The sequence below is a fragment of the Bombina bombina genome, chromosome 1, assembly GCF_027579735.1.
Source record: "Bombina bombina isolate aBomBom1 chromosome 1, aBomBom1.pri, whole genome shotgun sequence".
In the NCBI taxonomy this organism is placed as follows: Eukaryota; Metazoa; Chordata; class Amphibia; order Anura; family Bombinatoridae; genus Bombina; species Bombina bombina.
The window spans coordinates 594,104,823-594,124,210 of NC_069499.1; the positions used below are offsets into that span (position 1 = coordinate 594,104,823).

The following is a 19,388-nucleotide window of genomic DNA, read 5'->3' on the forward strand; positions in this document are numbered from 1 at the left end:
TAGTTCTTAACGTTTTACAGGGTGTTCCGTTTGAACCCCTTCATTCCATTGATATAAAATTGTTATCTTGGAAAGTTCTGTTTTTAATGGCTATTTCCTCGGCTCGAAGAGTCTCTGAGTTATCAGCCTTACATTGTGATTCTCCTTATCTGATTTTTCACTCAGACAAGGTAGTTCTGCGTACTAAACCTGGGTTCTTACCTAAGGTAGTCACTAACAGGAATATCAATCAAGAGATTGTTGTTCCATCCTTGTGTCCAAATCCTTCTTCAAAGAAGGAACGTCTTCTACACAATCTGGATGTAGTTCGTGCCCTCAAGTTCTACTTGCAGGCAACTAAGGATTTTCGACAAACGTCTTCCCTGTTTGTCGTGTACTCTGGTCAGAGGAGAGGTCATAAGGCTTCGGCTACCTCTCTCTCCTTCTGGCTTCGTAGCATAATTCGTTTAGCCTATGAGACTGCTGGACAGCAGCCTCCTGAAAGAATTACAGCTCATTCTACTAGAGCAGTGGCTTCCACTTGGGCCTTTAAGAATGAGGCCTCTGTTGAACAGATTTGCAAGGCTGCAACTTGGTCTTCGCTTCATACTTTTTCCAAATTTTACAAATTTGACACTTTTGCTTCTTCGGAGGCTATTTTTGGGAGAAAGGTTCTTCAGGCAGTGGTTCCTTCTGTATAATGAGCCTGCCTATCCCTCCCGTCATCCGTGTACTTTTGCTTTGGTATTGGTATCCCAGAAGTAATGATGACCCGTGGACTGATCACACATAACAGAAGAAAACATAATTTATGCTTACCTGATAAATTCCTTTCTTCTGTTGTGTGATCAGTCCACGGCCCGCCCTGTTTTAAGGCAGGTAAATATCTTTTAAATTATACTCCAGTCACCACTTCACCCTTGGTTTCTCCTTTCTCGTTGATTCTTGGTCGAATGACTGGGAGTGACGTAGAGGGGAGGAGCTATATGCAGCTCTGCTGGGTGAATCCTCTTGCATTTCCTGTTGGGGAGGAGTTATATCCCAGAAGTAATGATGACCCGTGGACTGATCACACAACAGAAGAAAGGAATTTATCAGGTAAGCATAAATTATGTTTTCTTTCATATTGGCAAGAGTCCATGAGGCCCACCCTTTTTATGGTGGTTATGATTTTTTGTATAAAGCACAATTATTCCAATTCCTTGGCTATTCGTTAAACTGAATTGTGGGTGTGGTGAGGGGTGTATTTATAGGCATTTTGAGGTTTGGGAAACTTTGCCCTTCCTGGTAGGAATGTATATCCCATACGTCACTAGCTCATGGACTCTTGCCAATATGAAAGAAATGAATTTATCAGGTAAATTCTTACATAAATTATGTTATTATAACAACTCCACTAGCCCCTTTACCTTTTTTTCCCCATCATTTTATTCACTACTGTTTTTCCACTATTATTCAGGCAAGCCATACAACTGGCCCACAATGCTTGCATTGCTCGTTGCTCCCAGTACGTGAGTGACCAGTATGTCGATCAATTTCTGCAGGAGGAAACATTTCAAGTGGCCAGAGAATCACTGCATGAGATGCAGTGTTGCAGTAAATATTTACAGAGGTAGGTTTTGCTTACTAAGCTTTTAGTGTACAAGTATTTTATGTGGTGTATGTATACAGTGTGCTTTATTTTTTTTATCCAAGATGGAGAGAGGTGTTAGCTGCTCGAAAGAAGCTAAGACGTCAGATGAGAGGATTCCCAGCTGCTCCTGGCTCTGTGGGATGTGATGATAAACTGAAGGCTTTAATTCCTAGTGCTCGTGCATGTTCTCCGCAAAATATGGCAGAAGGCATCCTCGACATGGGGCATGCTGGGAAACTTGGGGTCTCCTTTACCAAGTGAGTTCAGTATATTTCTTGTTGCTAAGATGCTGTCCTTCACTCCTGATATTCTTGTGTGCCCATCAAATATTTGTTCCACTACTCATACTGCTTAATCCCCTTTGTCTTTTTCTATTTGGTTAAGTACAGAAACTTGGTCCTTATTCCCCTGATGCTTAGTTGTCTGAAACTCCTGTTAGATCCCCACACAGCCTCTCCTCTGACATACATGTGTTCTCTTACCAGGTGCCAAAGACTAAGAGAGCAGACATTCCATGAGATGAAAGTCCAGCATTTCTACCAGCTGCTACTCTGGTTTGTAACAGTAATTTCACCCACTTTCAGTGTAATACTGCTGATTCTGATGCCCATTGCTACTTATTGTGTACCTCTGTCAGTTCACTGTATAACACATGCTATTTTTCTAATCATTTTTCTTTCCTTCCATTTTCAATACAACTACAACTCCATCTCCTAAATGTATTCAGTGCTGTGTAATTACCTTGCTTATCCTGCTCAGATCAATTTGACTTGCACCACTCTCTTATTAGTTAGCTCTGCTCTTACTGTACAATGTTAGTGTTCCTTCTCCTGTATATCACCTGCAGTTTCTTATGTGCTCTCTGCTTGTTCTGTCTTTGTAACCTTAATATTACTATTAAAAAAGGGCATGAAAGTCAAAATTAGACTTTCATGATTCAAATGGAGATTTCAATTTAGAAAAAAGCGTTTCAATTCCATTATCATATTTGAGTACAGCCTTTCTATGCACACATTTTCTCCTCTGTTTCTACTCAGTATGTGCAAGAGTTCATAGCATGTCCATATGTAAATAGATCAGTAGCTGAACTTCCTTATTTTTTGTTTTGCTAATTGGGAGGTGGCAATCCCCTGTCTGTGCTTAAGTTGAAAAGAGAATGGTGCTGTTTAAACTATGTATATTTCTCCAACATAGGTGTGTCCGGTCCACGGCGTCATCCTTACTTGTGGGATATTCTCTTCCCCAACAGGAAATGGCAAAGAGTCCCAGCAAAGCTGGTCACATGATCCCTCCTAGGCTCCGCCCACCCCAGTCATTCTCTTTGCCGTTGCACAGGCAACATCTCCACGGAGATGGTTAAGAGTTTTTTGGTGTTTAAATGTAGTTTTTATTCTTCTATCAAGTGTTTGTTATTTTAAAATAGTGCTGGTATGTACTATTTACTCTGAAACAGAAAAAAGATGAAGATTTCTGTTTGTAAGAGGAAGATGATTTTAGCAGAAGTTACTAAAATCGATTGCTGTTTCCACACAGGACTGTTGAGATGAAGTAACTTCAGTTGGGGGAAACAGTTAGCAGACTTTTCTGCTTAAGGTATGACTGGCCATATTTCTAACAAGACCATGTAATGCTGGAAGGCTGTCATTTCCCCTTATGGGGACCGGTAAGCCATTTTCTTAGTTAAATAAAAGAATAAAGGGCTTCAAAAGGGCTTAAAAAAACTGGTAGACATTTTTCTGGGCTAAAACGATTGCTTTACTAGGCATATTATGCAGATTCTAACTATTAATGGTTATTATAATCTTGGGGATTGTTTAGAAAAACGGCAGGCACTGTGTTGGACACCTTTTTCAGATGGGGGCCTTTTCTAGTTATAGACAGAGCCTCATTTTCGCGCCACTAATGCGCAGTTATTTTTGGAGAGCAAGGCATGCAGATGCATGTGTGAGGAGCTAAGAATCACTGAAAAAGCTTATAGAAGGCATCATTTGGTTAAATGTAAAAACGGCTCCGGTTCCGTTAATTTAAGGGTTAAAGCTCTGAAATTTGGTGTGCAATACTTTTAATGCTTTAAGACACTGGTGAATTTTGAACAATTCCTTCATACTTTTTCCACATATTCAGTAATAAAGTGTTTTCAGTTTGAAATTTAAAGTGACAGTAACGGTTTTATTTTAAAATGTTTTTTGTGCTTTGTTGACAAGTTTAAGCCTGTTTAACATGTCTGTACCATCAGATAAGCTATGTTCTATATGTATGAAAGCCAAGGTGTCTCCCCATTTAAATTTATGTGATAATTGTGCCATAGTGTCCAAACAAAGTAAGGACAGTAATGCCACAGATAATGATATTGCCCAAGATGATTCCTCAAATGAGGGGAGTAAACATGATACTACATCATCCCCTTCTGTGTCTACACCAGTTTTGCCCACACAGGAGGCCCCTAGTACATCTAGTGCGCCAATTCTTATTACCATGCAACAATTAACGGCTGTAATGGATAACTCTATAGCAAATATTTCTTTCATGTAATTAGCAAGAGTCCATGAGCTAGTGACGTATGGGATATACATTCCCACCAGGAGGGGCAAAGTTTCCCAAACCTTAAAATGCCTATAAATACACCCCTCACCACACCCACAATTCAGTTTTACAAACTTTGCCTCCGATGGAGGTGGTGAAGTAAGTTTGTGCTAGATTCTACGTTGATATGCGCTCCGCAGCAAGTTGGAGCCCGGTTTTCCTCTCAGCGTGCAGTGAATGTCAGAGGGATGTGAGGAGAGTATTGCCTATTTGAATGCAGTGATCTCCTTCTACGGGGTCTATTTCATAGGTTCTCTGTTATCGGTCGTAGAGATTCATCTCTTACCTCCCTTTTCAGATCGACGATATACTCTTATATATACCATTACCTCTGCTGATTCTCGTTTCAGTACTGGTTTGGCTTTCTACAAACATGTAGATGAGTGTCCTGGGGTAAGTAAATCTTATTTTCTGTGACACTCTAAGCTATGGTTGGGCACTTTATTTATAAAGTTCTAAATATATGTATTCAAACATTTATTTGCCTTGACTCAGAATGTTCAACATTCCTTATTTTTCAGACAGTCAGTTTCATATTTGGGATAAATGCATTTGTTTCAATCATTTTTTCTTACCTTAAAAAATTTGACTTTTTCCCTGTGGGCTGTTAGGCTCGCGGGGGCAGAAAATGCTTCATTTTATTGCGTCATTCTTGGCGCGGACTTTTTTGGCGCAAAATTTTTTTTCTGTTTCCGGCGTCATACGTGTCGCCGGAAGTTGCGTCATTTTTTGACGTTTTTTTGCGTCAAAAATGTCGGCGTTCCGGATGTGGCGTCATTTTTGGCGCCAAAAGCATTTAGGCGCCAAATAATGTGGGCGTCTTTTTTGGCGCTAAAAAATATGGGCGTCATTTTTGTCTCCACATTATTTAAGTCTCATTATTTATTGCTTCTGGTTGCTAGAAGCTTGTTCACTGGCATTTTTTTCCCATTCCTGAAACTGTCATTTAAGGAATTTGATCAATTTTGCTTTATATGTTGTTTTTTTTTTTTTTCTTTTACATATTGCAAGATGTTCCATGTTGCAACTGAGTCAGAAGATACTTCAGGAAAATCACTGCACAGTGCTGGAGCTACCAAGCTAAGTGTATCTGCTATAAACTTTTGGTATCTGTTTCTCCAGCTGTTGTTTGTATTGCATGTCATGACAAACTTATTAATGCAGATAAAATTTCCTTTAGTACTGTTACATTACCTGTTGCTGTTCCGTCAACATCTAATTTTCAGAGTGTTCCTGATAACATAAGAGATTTTATTTTTTAAATCCATTAAGAAGGCTATGTCTGTTATTTCGCCTTCTAGTATACATAAAAGTCTTTTAAAACTTCTCTTTTTTCAGATGAATTTTTAAATGAACATCATCATTCTGATACTGATAATGGTTCTTCTGGTTCAGAGGTTTCTGTCTCAGAGGTTGATGCTGATAAATCTTTGTATTTGTTCAAGATGGAATTTATTCGTTCTTTACTTAAAGAAGTGTTATTTGCATTAGAAATAGAGGATTCTGGTCCTCTTGATACTAAATGTAAACGTTTAAATAAGGTTTTTAAATCTCCTGTAGTTATTCCAGAAGTGTTTTATCTCCCTGATGCTATTTCTGAAGTAATTTCCAGGGAATGGAATAATTTGGGTAATTTATTTACTCCTTTTAGACGTTTAAGCAAATTATATCCTGTGCCATCTGACAGATTAGAGTTTTTTGGGACAAAAATCCCTAAGGTTATGGGGCTGTCTCTACTCCTGCTAATGTACTACTATTCCTACGGCAGATAGTACTTCATTTAAGGATCCTTTAGATAGGAAAATTGAATCCTTTCTAAGAAAAGCTTACTTATGTTCAGGTAATCTTCTTAGACCTGCTATATTTTTAGCGGATGTTGCTGCAGCTTCAACTTTTTGGTTAGAAGCTTTAGCGCAACAAGTAACAGATCATAATTTTATAGCATTATTATTATTCTATAACATGCTTATAATTTTATTGGTGATACCATCTTTTGATATCATTAGAGTTGATGGCAGGTATATGTCTCTAGCTATTTTAGCTAGAAAAGCTTTATGGATTAAACTTGGAATGCTGATATGTCTTCTAAGTCAACTTTGCTTTCCCTTTCTTTCCAGGGTAAATAATCATTTTCGTTCCTTTCCTCACAACAAGGAACAAAAGCCTGATCCTTCATCCTCAGGAGCGGTATCAGTTTGGAAACTATTTCCAGTTTGGAATATATCCAAGCCTTATAGAAACCTATAGCCAGCTCCTAAGTACCTATGAAGGTGCGGCCCTTATTCCAGCTCAGCTGGTATGGGGCAGATTACGTTTTCTTCAAAGAAATTTGGATCAATTCCTTTCTTAATCTCTGGTTTCAGAAACATTGTTTCAGAAAGGTACAGAATTGGCTTCAAGTTAAGGCCTCCTGCTAAGAGATTTTTTTCTTTCCCGTGTCCCAGTTAACACAGCAAAGGCTCAGCATTTCTGAAATGTGTTTCAGATCTTGAGTTGGCTGGAGTATTTATGCCAGTTCCAGTTCTGGAACAGGGGCTGGGGTTTTATTTTATCTCTTCATTGTACCAAAGAAGGTTAATTCCTTCAGACCAGTTCCGGATCTATCATTATTGAATCGTTATGTAAGGATACCAACATTCAAGATGGTTACTGTAGGACTATCTTGCCTTTTGTTTAGCAAGGGCATTATATGTCTACAATAGATTTACAGGATGTGTATCTGCATATTCCGATTCATCCAGATCACTTTTAGTGTCTGAGATTCTCTTTTTAGACAAGCATTACCAGTTTTGTGGCTCTACCGTTTGGCCTAGCCTCAGTTCCAATAATTTTTTTCAAAGGTTCTCGGTGCCCTTCTTTCTGTAATCAGAGAACAGGGTTTTGGTATTTCCTTATCTGGACGATATCTTGGTACTTGCTCAGTCTTCTCATTTTCGAAGAATCTCATGCGAATCGACTTGTGTTGTTTCTTCAAGTTCATGGTTGGAGGATCAATTTACCAATCAGTTCATTGATTCCTCAGACAAGGGTAACCTTTTTAGGTTTCTAGATAGATTCAGTGTCTATGACTCTGTCCTTGTCAGACAAGAGAAGTTTAACATTGATATCAGCTTGTCAAAACCTTCAGTCACAATCATTCCCTTTGGTAGCCTTATGCATGGAAATGTTGGGTCTTAGGACTGCCGCATCAGATGCGATCTCCTTTGCTCATTTTCACATGCGACCTCTTCAGCTCTGTATGCTGAACCAATGGTGCAGGGATTACTCAAAGATATCTCAATTAATATCTTTAAACCGATTTTACGACACTCTCTGACATGGTGGACAGATCACCATCGTTTAGTTCAGGGGCCTTCTTTGTTCTTCCGACCTGGACTATAATCTCAACAGATGCAAGTCTTACAGGTTGGGGAGCTGTGTGGGGGTATCTGACGGCACAAGGGGTTTGGGAATCTCAGGAGGTGAGATTTCCGATCAATATTTTGGAACTCCGTGCAATTTTCAGAGCTCTTCAGTCTTGGCCTCTTCTGAAGAGAGAGTTGTTTATTTGTTTTCAGATAGACAATGTCACAACTGTGGCATACATCAATCATCAAGGAGGGACTCACAGTCCTCTGGCTATGAAAGAAGTATCTCGAATTTTGGTTTGGGCGGAATCCAGCTCCTGTCTAATCTCTGCGGTTCATATCCCAGGTATGGACAATTGGAAAGCGGATTATCTCAGTCGCCAAACGTTGCATCCGGGCGAATGGTCTCTTCACCCAGAGGTATTTCTTCAGATTGTTCAAATGTGGGAACTTCCAGAAATAGATCTGATGGCTTCTCATCTAAACAAGAAACTTCCCAGGTATCTGTCCAGATCCCGGGATCCTCAGGCGGAGGCAGTGGATGCATTATCACTTCCTTGGAAGTATCATCCTGCCTATATCTTTCCGCCTCTAGTTCTTCTTCCAAGAGTAATCTCCAAGATTCTGAAGGAATGCTCGTTTGTTCTGCTGGTAGATCCGGCATGGCCTCACAGGTTTTGGTATGCGGATCTTGTCCGGATGGCCTCTTGCCAACCGTGGACTCTTCCGTTAAGACCAGACCTTCTGTCTCAAGGTCCTTTTTTCCATCAGGATCTGAAATCCTTAAATTTAAAGGTATGGAGATTGAACGCTTGATTCTTGGTCAAAGAGGTTTCTCTGACTCTGTGATTAATACTATGTTACAGGCTCGTAAATCTGTATCCAGAGAGATATATTATAGAGTCTGGAAGACTTATATTTCTTGGTGTCTTTCTCATCATTTTTCTTGGCATTCTTTTAGAATACCGAGAATATTACAGTTTCTTCAGGATGGTTTAGATAAGGGTTTGTCCGCAAGTTCCTTGAAAGGTCAAATCTCTGCTCTTTCTGTTCTTTTTCACAGAAAGATTGCTATTCTTCCTGATATTCATTGTTTTGTACAAGCTTTGGTTCGTATAAAGCCTGTCATTAAGTCAATTTCTCCTCCTTGGAGTTTGAATTTGGTTCTGGGGGCTCTTCAAGCTCCTCCATTTGAACCTATGCATTCATTGGATATTAAATTACTTTCTTGGAAAGTTTTGTTCCTTTTGGCCATCTCTTCTGCCAGAAGAGTTTCTGAATTATCTGCTCTTTCTTGTGAGTCTCCTTTTCTGATTTTTCATCAGGATAAGGCGGTGTTGCGAACTTCTTTTGAATTTTTACCTAAGTTGTGAATTCCAACAACATTAGTAGAGACATTGTGGTTCCTTCATTATGTCCTAATCCTAAGAATTCTAAGGAGAAATCGTTGCATTCTTTGGATGTTATTAGAGCTTTGAAATATTATGTTGAAGCTACTAAGTCTTTCCGAAAGATTTCTAGTTTATTTGTTATCTTTTCCGGTTTTAGAAAGGCCAGAAAACTTCTGCCATTTCTTTGGCATCTTGGTTGAAATCTTTAATTCATCTTGCCTATGTTGAGTCGGGTAAAACTCCGCCTCATAGGATTACAGCTCATTCTACTAGGTCAGTTTCTACTTCCAGGGCGTTTAGGAATGAAGCTTCGGTTGATCATATTTGCAAAGCGGCAACTTGGTCCTCTTTGCATACTTTTACCAAATTCTACCATTTTGATGTTTTTTCTTCTTCTGAAGCAGTTTTTGGTAGAAAAGTACTTCAGGCAGCGGTTTCAGTTTGAATCTTCTGCTTATGTTTTTCATTAAACTTTATTTTGGGTGTGGATTATTTTCAGCAGGAATTGGCTGTCTTTATTTTATCCCTCCCTCTCTAGTGACTCTTGTGTGGAAAGATCCACATCTTGGGTAGTCATTATCCCATACGTCACTAGCTCATGGACTCTTGCTAATTACATGAAAGAAAACATAATTTATGTAAGAACTTACCTGATAAATTCATTTCTTTCATATTAGCAAGAGTCCATGAGGCCCGCCCTTTTTTGTGGTGGTTATGATTTTTTTGTATAAAGCACAATTATTCCAATTCCTTATTTTATATGCGTTTGCACTTTTTTCTTATCACCCCACTTCTTGGCTATTCGTTAAACTGAATTGTGGGTGTGGTGAGGGGTGTATTTATAGGCATTTAAAGGTTTGGGAAACTTTGCCCCTCCTGGTGGGAATGTATATCCCATACGTCACTAGCTCATGGACTCTTGCTAATATGAAAGAAATGAATTTATCAGGTAAGTTCTTACATAAATTATGTTTTTATCCAAAATGCCTACTTATCAGAGAAAGCGCGATTGCTCTGTTTTAAACACTGAAGAGCAAGAGGACGCTGATGATAATTGTTCTGTCATACCCTCACACCAATCTGAAGGGGCCATGAGGGAGGTTTTGTCTGAGGGAGAAATTTCAGATTCAGGAAAGATTTCTCAACAAGCTGAACCTGATGTTGTGACATTTAAATTTAAATTAGAACATTTCCGCGCACTGCTTAAGGAGGTATTATCTACTCTGGATGATTGTGACAATTTGGTCATTCCAGAGAAAATTAGAGGGTTTGCTTAAAAAGATTTTTGTTCAGCAAGGTTACCTTCTACAACCAATTTCATGCATTGTTCCTGTCACTACGGCAGCGTGTTTCTGGTTTGAGGAACTAGAAAAGTCGCTCAATAAAGAATCTTCGTATGAGGAGGTTATGGACAGAGTTCAAGCACTTAAATTGGCTAACTCTTTTATTTTAGATGCCGCTTTGCAATTAGCTAGATTAGCGGCGAAAAATTCAGGATTTGCTATCGTGGCGCGCAGAGCGCTTTGGCTAAAGTCTTGGTCAGCGGATGTGTCTTCCAAGACAAAATTGCTTAACATTCCTTTCAAGGGTAAAACATTATTTGGACCTGATTTGAAAGAGATTATTTCAGACATCACTGGGGGAAAGGGCCACGCCCTCCCACAGGATAGGTCTTTTAAGGCTAAAAATAAGCCTAATTTTCGTCCCTTTCGCAGAAACGGACCAGCCTCTAATTCTACATCCTCTAAGCAAGAGGGTAATACTTCACAACCCAAACCAGCCTGGAGACCAATGCAAGGCTGGAACAAGGGTAAGCAGGCCAAGAAGCCTACCACTGCTACCAAAACAGCATGAAGGGATGGCCCCCGATCCGGGACCGGATCTGGTAGGGGGCAGACTTTCTCTCTTTGCTCAGGCTTGGGCAAGAGATGTTCAGGATCCTTGGGCGCTAGAAATAGTTTCTCAAGGTTATCTCCTGGAATTCAAGGAACTACCCCCAATGGGAAGGTTCCACAGGTCTCAATTATCTTCAAACCAAATAAAAAGACAGGCATTCTTACATTGTGTAGAAGACCTGTTAAAAATGGGAGTGATTCATCCAGTTCCAATAAGAGAACAAGGGATGGGTTTTTATTCCAACCTGTTCATAGTTCCCAAAAAAGAGGGAACATTCAGACCAATTTTGGATCTCAAGATCCTAAACAAATTTCTCAAGGTTCCATCGTTCAAAATGGAAACTATTCGAACGATCCTACCTACTATCCAGGAAAATCAATTTATGACTACCGTGGATTTAAAGGATGCGTACCTACATATTCCTATCCACAAGGAACATCATCAGTTCCTAAGGTTCGCTTTTCTGGACAAGCATTACCAGTTTGTGGCACTTCCATTCGGATTAGCCACTGCTCCAAGGATTTTCACAAAGGTACTAGGGTCCCTTCTAGCGGTTCTAAGACCAAGGGGCATTGCAGTAGTACCTTACTTGGACGACATCCTGATTCAAGCGTCGTCGCTGTCAAAAGCAACGGCTCAAACGGACATTGTCCTAGCCTTTCTCAGATCTCACGGATGGAAGGTGAACAAAGAAAAAAGTTCTCTGTCCCCGTCAACAAGAGTTCCCTTCTTGGGAACAATAATAGATTCCTTAGAAATGAGGATTTTTCTGACAGAGGTCAGAAAGTCAAAAATTCTAAGCTCTTGTCAAGTACTTCATTCTGTTCTTCGTCCTTCCATAGCGCAGTGCATGGAAGTAATAGGATTGATGGTTGCAGCAATGGACATAGTTCCTTTTGCACGAATTCATCTAAGACCATTACAACTGTGCATGCTCAGACAGTGGAATGGGGATTATACAGACTTGTCTCCGACGATTCAAGTAGATCAAAAGACCAGAGATTCACTCCGTTGGTGGCTGACCCTGGACAATCTGTCACAGGGAATGAGCTTCCGCAGACCAGAGTGGGTCATTGTCACGACCGACGCCAGCCTGGTGGGCTGGGGCGCGGTCTGGGAACCCCTGAAAGCTCAGGGTCTATGGTCTCGGGAAGAATCTCTTCTCCCGATAAACATTCTGGAACTGAGAGCGATATTCAATGCTCTCAAAGCTTGGCCTCAACTAGCAAAGGCCAAATTCATAAGGTTTCAATCAGACAACATGACGACCGTTGCATATATCAATCATCAGGGGGGAACAAGGAGTTCCCTGGCGATGAAAGAAGTGACCAAGATAATTCAATGGGCGGAGGATCACTCCTGCCACTTGTCTGCGATCCACATCCCAGGAGTGGAAAATTGGGAAGCGGATTTTCTGAGTCGTCAGACATTCCATCCGGGGGAGTGGGAACTCCATCCGGAAATCTTTGCCCAAATAACTCAATTATGGGGCATTCCAGACATGGATCTGATGGCGTCTCGTCAGAACTTCAAGGTTCCTTGCTACGGGTCCAGATCCAGGGATCCCAAGGCGACTCTAGTAGATGCACTAGTAGCACCTTGGACCTTCAACCTAGCTTATGTATTCCCACCGTTTCCTCTCATCCCCAGGCTGGTAGCCAGGATCAATCAGGAGAGGGCCTCGGTGATCTTGATAGCTCCTGCGTGGCCACGCAGGACTTGGTATGCAGACCTGGTGAATATGTCATCGGCTCCACCATGGAAGCTACCTTTGAGACAGGACCTTCTTGTTCAGGGTCCATTCGAACATCCGAATCTAGTTTCCCTCCAACTGACGGCTTGGAGATTGAACGCTTGATTTTATCAAAGCGTGGGTTTTCAGATTCTGTAATAGATACTCTGATTCAGGCTAGGAAGCCTGTAACTAGAAAAATCTACCATAAAATATGGAAAAAATATATCTTTTGGTGTGAATCTAAAGGATTCCCATGGAACAAGATAAAAATTCCTAAGATTCTATCCTTTCTACAAGAAGGTTTGGAGAAAGGATTATCTGCAAGTTCTCTTAAGGGACAGATTTCTGCTTTATCTGTCTTACTACACAAACGACTGGCAGCTATGCCAGATGTTCAAGCATTTGTTCAGGCTCTGTTTAGGATCAAGCCTGTTTATAGACCTTTGACTCCTCCCTGGAGTTTAAATCTAGTTCTTTCAGTTCTTCAAGGGGTTCCGTTTGAACCCTTACATTCCGTAGATATTAAGTTATTATCTTGGAAAGTTTTGTTTTTGGTTGCAATTTCTTCTGCCAGAAGAGTTTCAGAGTTATCTGCTCTGCAGTGTTCTCCGCCCTATCTGGTGTTCCATGCAGATAAGGTGGTTTTGCGTACTAAGCCTGGTTTTCTTCCGAAAGTTGTTTCCAACAAAAATATTAACCAGGAGATAGTTGTACCTTCTTTGTGTCCGAATCCAGTTTCAAAGAAGGAACGTTTGTTACACAATTTGGACGTAGTCCGTGCTCTAAAATTCTATTTAGAGGCTACCAAAGATTTCAGACAAACATCTTCCTTGTTTGTTGTTTATTCTGGTAAAAGGAGAGGTCAAAAAGCGACTTCTACCTCTCTTTCCTTTTGGCTTAAAAGCATTATCCGATTGGCTTATGAGACTGCCGGACGGCAGCCTCCTGAAAGAATCACAGCTCACTCCACTAGTACTGTGGCTTCCACATGGGCCTTCAAGAACGAGGCTTCTGTTGACCAGATATGTAAGGCAGCGACTTGGTCTTCACTGCACACTTTTGCCAAATTTTACAAATTTGATACTTTTGCTTCTTCGGAGGCTATTTTTGGGAGAAAGGTTTTGCAAGCTGTGGTGCCTTCCGTTTAGGTGACCTGATTTGCTCCCTCCCTTCATCCGTGTCCTAAAGCTTTGGTATTGGTTCCCACAAGTAAGGATGACGCCGTGGACCGGACACACCTATGTTGGAGAATACAGAATTTATGCTTACCTGATAAATTACTTTCTCCAACGGTGTGTCCGGTCCACGGCCCGCCCTGGTTTTTTAATCAGGTCTGATGAATTATTTTCTCTAACTACAGTCACCACGGTATCATATGGTTTCTCCTATATATATTTCCTCCTGTCCGTCGGTCGAATGACTGGGGTGGGCGGAGCCTAGGAGGGATCATGTGACCAGCTTTGCTGGGACTCTTTGCCATTTCCTGTTGGGGAAGAGAATATCCCGTGGACCGGACACACCGTTGGAGAAAGTAATTTATCAGGTAAGCATAAATTCTGTTTTTTTTAATAAACATTTATGTATCTGTCATTGGCTGATGGCTGTCACATGATACAAGGAAATAAAGGGGAAACTTTGAAATTTGTCAAAAAAACTACAACTTGTGTTTTTTTGTTAATGTGATTGATCAATTTTACTGTACATAATGGTCCTATACTTCCATTCACATGCACTTGTCCTTGCTTTGATATATTGTCTGTGTTACCCCTACCTCTTTGTGTTATACTGCTACCTCTTATCATTTTGTTCTAGTTTTCACTACTCTTCTCAGCTCTCGATATAAGCAGTTATGCCCCGCATACTTCCTTAGAACCTGTCTGTATAAAATATTTCTTTAAGACACGATGAGTCTACAGATCATCTTAATTACTATTGGGATATTCACCTCCTGGTCAGCAGGAGGAGGCAAAGAGCACCACAGCAGAGCTGTTAAATAGCTCCTCCCTTCCCTCCCACTCCAGTCATTCTCTTTGCCTACGTTAGTGATAGGAAGAGGTAAAGTGAGGTGTTAGAATAGTTTCTTCTATGAAGAGTTTATTATTTTAAAAGTAGTGCCAGAGTGTGCTGCTTTGTTCTATGGTGTAGCCGTAGTCCATATCAGTCTCTTCAGTAGAGCTTTGGTGGCTTTAGAGCAATGGGAACTTGTGGGACATAATTCTCACTGTGCCTCCCATGATTTACTTGCTGCCCTTATCCTTTAGTCTGAGAGATGCATTGACTCAGCATTTTTTATATCCTCAGGTCGATGTGAGGGAGAGGACCTCTCAAGCCTGAGAGCTGCCTTACTGCCAGGCAGAAGTCAAGGTAAGTGCTACCTTTAATTTCTGGGGAAAAGGACTCAGCATTTTTCAATAAAAAATAGCACACATTTCATCATAAAGGGCTTTTTTTGAGAGAATAAGTTCTTTATGTGGGGACATAATACCTTTATTTAATATGGGAAAGGTTTCTGAGCAGTGTATTGGACCAGGGCACTGGGGCTGGAGGAAGTTATATATTTAACTGAATGCAAAATGTTAACTGTATTAAAGATGGCTCCGGTGGTTTCACAGTAATTGATGTTTAGTCGTTTAGGTCACCCCCACGATGGGCGGTACTTCCGGTTTTGGCGCAGTCAGGGATAGTGCGCTCAGTGGATTGACCGGTCTGTGCTAGAGTTGCATGAGGAGAATTCATGCGTTTCTAGTGCAGACACAGTGTTTTTTTCTGGTAATCAGTTGCCTCATTTGTTACAGTCATAACGGCAGAGTGAAGAAAGGGACTCAATAAGACCGTTGTGGACCTTGACGATCTTTGGTCAGATAGTTCAGCAGAGTGCTGAGGTGCAGAGGATATTTGACGTTAAAGGGACACTGAAGCCAATTTTTTTCTTTCGTGATTCAGATACAGCATGCAATTTTAAGCAACTTTCTAATTTACTCCTATTATCAATTGTTCTTCATTCTCTTGCTATCTTTATTTGAAAAAGAATGCATCTAAGCTTTTTTTGGTTCAGAACTCTGGAAATCCCCTTTTTAATGGTGGATGAACGTATCCACCAATCGGCAAGAACAACCTAGGTTGTTCTCTAAAAATGGGCAGGCATCTAAACTTACATTCTTGCATTTCAAATAAAGATACCAAGAGAATTAAGAACATTTGATAATAGGAGTAAATTAGAAAGTTGCTTAAACTTTCATGCTCTATCTGAATCACGAAGGAAAAAATTTGGGTTCAGTGTCCCTTTAACAAAACTGTCATTTTCAGCAAGAATAAAATAACAGTTTAAAATTTAAACAGACAGTAACGTTTTTTTATAAGTGTTTTGCACAAATAAATTGATAATTTTTATTTGTTTTAATTGTTTATCTGTAAAAGGAGAACATTAACAAGAATGTAATTTCAGCAAGAATTAAAATAACCGTTTAAAATTTAAAGAGACAGTAACGTTTTTTTATAAGTGTTTTGCACAAATAAATTTGATAATTTTTATTTGTTATTTAATAAATTGCGTATAAACATGGACAAGGAGACTTGCAAGATGTCACCTGTGTTTTATATTTTGATGCTAATGTGGAACCACCAATCCCTTTCTGTCCTTCATGTATTCAAAGGACTTTAAGTTTTAGGGATAAGATATTTTCTGAGACAGTCCTGAGCCTCACAAGCAGTGCCCTGCGCTTCCACTATAGTCCCTTCGGGGATTTCATTATAAGACATAGCTTATCTTATGTCTTCAACTATTTCTGATGCCCTGACTGTTTTTCCAATGTTGCAGGGCAAACGTAAGTTTATTTCCTCTTTCGGACTCGGAGGTTGTAACCTTTAGGTTTAAGCTAGAACACCTCCACCTGTTGCTTATGGAGGATTTAGTTACCTTAGACGACTGTGATTCCACAGTAGTGGTGGCCCCTTTATAGTCTAGTAAACTGGACAAATATTTTGAAACTCCTTCTTACTCAGACGTATTTCCTGTTCCAAAGCGAGCTTCGGAGATCGTTACTAAAGAATGGGAGAGACCAGGTATTCCCTTTTCTCTCTCACCTATCTTTAAGAAGATGTTTCCCATAGCTGATGCCTTCAAGGAGGCTTGGCAGACTGTTCCTAAAGTGGAAGGGCCTGTTTCCACCTTAGCCAAGAGAACTACTATTCCCATAGAGGACAGTTGTTCTTTCAAAGATCCTATGGATAAGAAGTTAGAGGGTCTAAGACTTTGTTCACCAGGGTCTGCTATTGCAGCCTGCTGCATGCAATGCTATCGTCACGGGTGTGGCAGCATACTGGTTTGATGCTCTATCTGAGTCTCTCAGGAGCGAAACTCCCTTGGAGGGATCCAAGACAGGATAAAAGCTCTGAAGCTAGCTAATTCCTTCATTACAGACACTTCTCTTCAAATCATCAATCTGGCAGCTAAAAGTTCAGGTTTCTGTGTCCTAGCCTGCAGAGCCCCTATGGTTAAATCCTTGGTCTGCGGACGTGTCATCTATGTCTAAGCTTCTAGCGATTCCTTACAAGAGGAAGACCTTGTTTGGCCCTGGCTTGTTGGAAATTATTTCTGATATATCGGGAGACAAGGGTCATCTACTCCCTCAGGATAAGAGAAACAAGCAAAAGGGACGACAGAATAATTTCGTTCCTTTCGAAATTTTCAAGGGCAATTCTTCCTTTTCCTCCTCTACGCAGGAACAATCCAAGCCTGCATGGAGACCCAACCAGTCTTGGAACAAGGCCAAACAGTCCAAGAAGCCTGCTGCTGATTCCAAGACTGCATGAAGGGCATGCCCCCCGATCCGGGTCCAAGATTATCTGCAGACCAGATAAAGAAAGAGGTGTTCTTACATTGTGTAAAAGACCTCTCTATCATGGGAGTGATTGTTCCCATCCCAGTACAGTAACAAGGTCAGAGTTTTTATTCCAACCTGTTTGTGGTCCCCAAAAAGGAGGGAACCTTCAGACCGATTTTAGATCTCAAGGGTCTAAACAAATTTCTCAGAGTTCCGTCCTTCAAGATGGAAACTATACGTTCCATTCTCCCATTGATCCAAGAGGGTCAATTTACGACAACAGTGGGTTTAAAGGACGCGTAGCTACATGTTCCCATTTACAGGGATCATCACAAGTTCCAGTTCGTGGCTCTGCCTTTCGGTCTCGCCACAGCTCCAAGAATGTTACTTTCCTAAGAACTCACGGGTGGAAGATAAAGATGGGAAAAAGTTCCTTGACTCCAAGTACAAGGATAATTTTCTTGGGAACCATAATAGATTCTCTATCCATGTAGATCTTTCTGACAGAAGTCAGGAAATCAGATTATTGATACTTGTCTAGCCCTTCAGTCCTCTCTTCGGCTGTCAGTGGCTCAGTGCATGGAGCTTATCGGACTGATAGTGGTGGCAATGGATATCATCCCGTTTGCTCGGTTCCATCTCAGACCTCTGCAGCTAAGCATGCTCAGGCAATGGAACAGGGATTATGCAGACTTGTCTCCTCAGATAACTCTGAAGCAGGAGACAAGAGATTCTCTTCAATGATGGTTGTCTCTGGCTCATTTTTCCCAGTTAACCTGCTTTCGCATACCATCTTGGCCGATTGTGACAACAGATGCCAGCCTTTTAGGGTGGGGAGCTGTCTGGGGCTCTCTAAAGGCTCAGGGGCATGGACTCAGTCAGAGTCTGTTCTTCCAATAAATATCCTGGAACTGAGAGCAATCTTCAATGCTCTTCTGGCCTAGCCTCAGTTGGCCTCGGCCAAGTTTATCAGGTTCCAGTCGGACAACATAACTTCAGTGGCTTACATCAATCATTAGGGAGGAACGAGGAGTTCGTTAGTGATGACAGAGGTAACCAAAATAATTCAGTGGGCAGAGACCCATTCTTGCTGCCTGTCGGCGATCCACATCCCAGGGCTGGACAACTGGGAGGCGGACTTCCTGAGCAGGCAGACCTTTCATCCGGGGGAGAGGGAACTCCATCCGGAAGTGTTCTCCAGCCTGATTCTCAAGTGGGGTCAGCCGGAATTAGATCTCATGGCATCTCGACAGAATGCCAAGCTCCCGAGATACGGATCAAGGTCCAAGGACCCCCAGGCAGAAATGATAGATTCTCTGGAGGTTCCTTGGACCTTCAGTCTAGCATACCTATTTCCTTGGTTTGCTCTTCTTCCTCGGGTCATTGCTCGAATCAAGCAGGAGAGGGCATCAGTGATCCTCATTGCACCAGCTTGGCCTCGCAGGATTTGGTATGCAGATCTGGTGGACATGTCATCTATGCCACCTTGGAGATTTCCGTTGAGGAAGGACCTTCTAGTTCAAGGGCCCGTCCTTCAGCCAAATCTAGTTTCTCTGAAGCTGACTGCTTGGAGATTGAACGCTTAATTTTATCCAAGCGGGGCGTTTCTGACTCTGTCATTGAGACCATGATTCAGGCTCGTAAGCCTGTAACGAGAAAGATTTACCATAAGATATGGCGTATATATCTCTATTGGTGTGAATCCAAGGGCTTCTCATGGAATAGAGTTAGGATTCTTAGAATTTTGTCTTTTCTCCAGTAAGGTTTGGAGAAGGGTTTATCGACAAGTTCCCTAAAGGGTCAAGTTTCGGTTCTATCTATTTTATTTCACAAACATCTGGCGGAATTCCCAGATGTGCAATCCTTTTGTAAGGCCCTAGTTAGGATCAGGCCTGTGTTCAAACCAGTTACTCCTCCTTGGAGTCTTAATTTAGTTCTCAAAGTTCTTCAAGGGGCTCCGTTTGAGCCTATGCATTCCTTAGATATCAAGTTGTTATCTTG

General features: G+C 41.1%; 1 protein-coding gene across 2 annotated transcripts in view; it reads left to right on the forward strand.

Moving 5' to 3' along the window:
* Nucleotides 1–19,388, forward strand: part of MCM3AP (minichromosome maintenance complex component 3 associated protein) — a 338,223-nt gene that overhangs the window by 189,252 nt on the left and 129,583 nt on the right. For both annotated transcript variants that reach the window (XM_053698891.1, XM_053698892.1), the window contains exons 17-19: nucleotides 1,439–1,591; nucleotides 1,675–1,869; nucleotides 2,098–2,166. In XM_053698891.1, coding sequence (XP_053554866.1) covers nucleotides 1,439–1,591; nucleotides 1,675–1,869; nucleotides 2,098–2,166 — 417 coding nt within the window. The remainder of the gene's footprint in view (nucleotides 1–1,438; nucleotides 1,592–1,674; nucleotides 1,870–2,097; nucleotides 2,167–19,388) is intronic.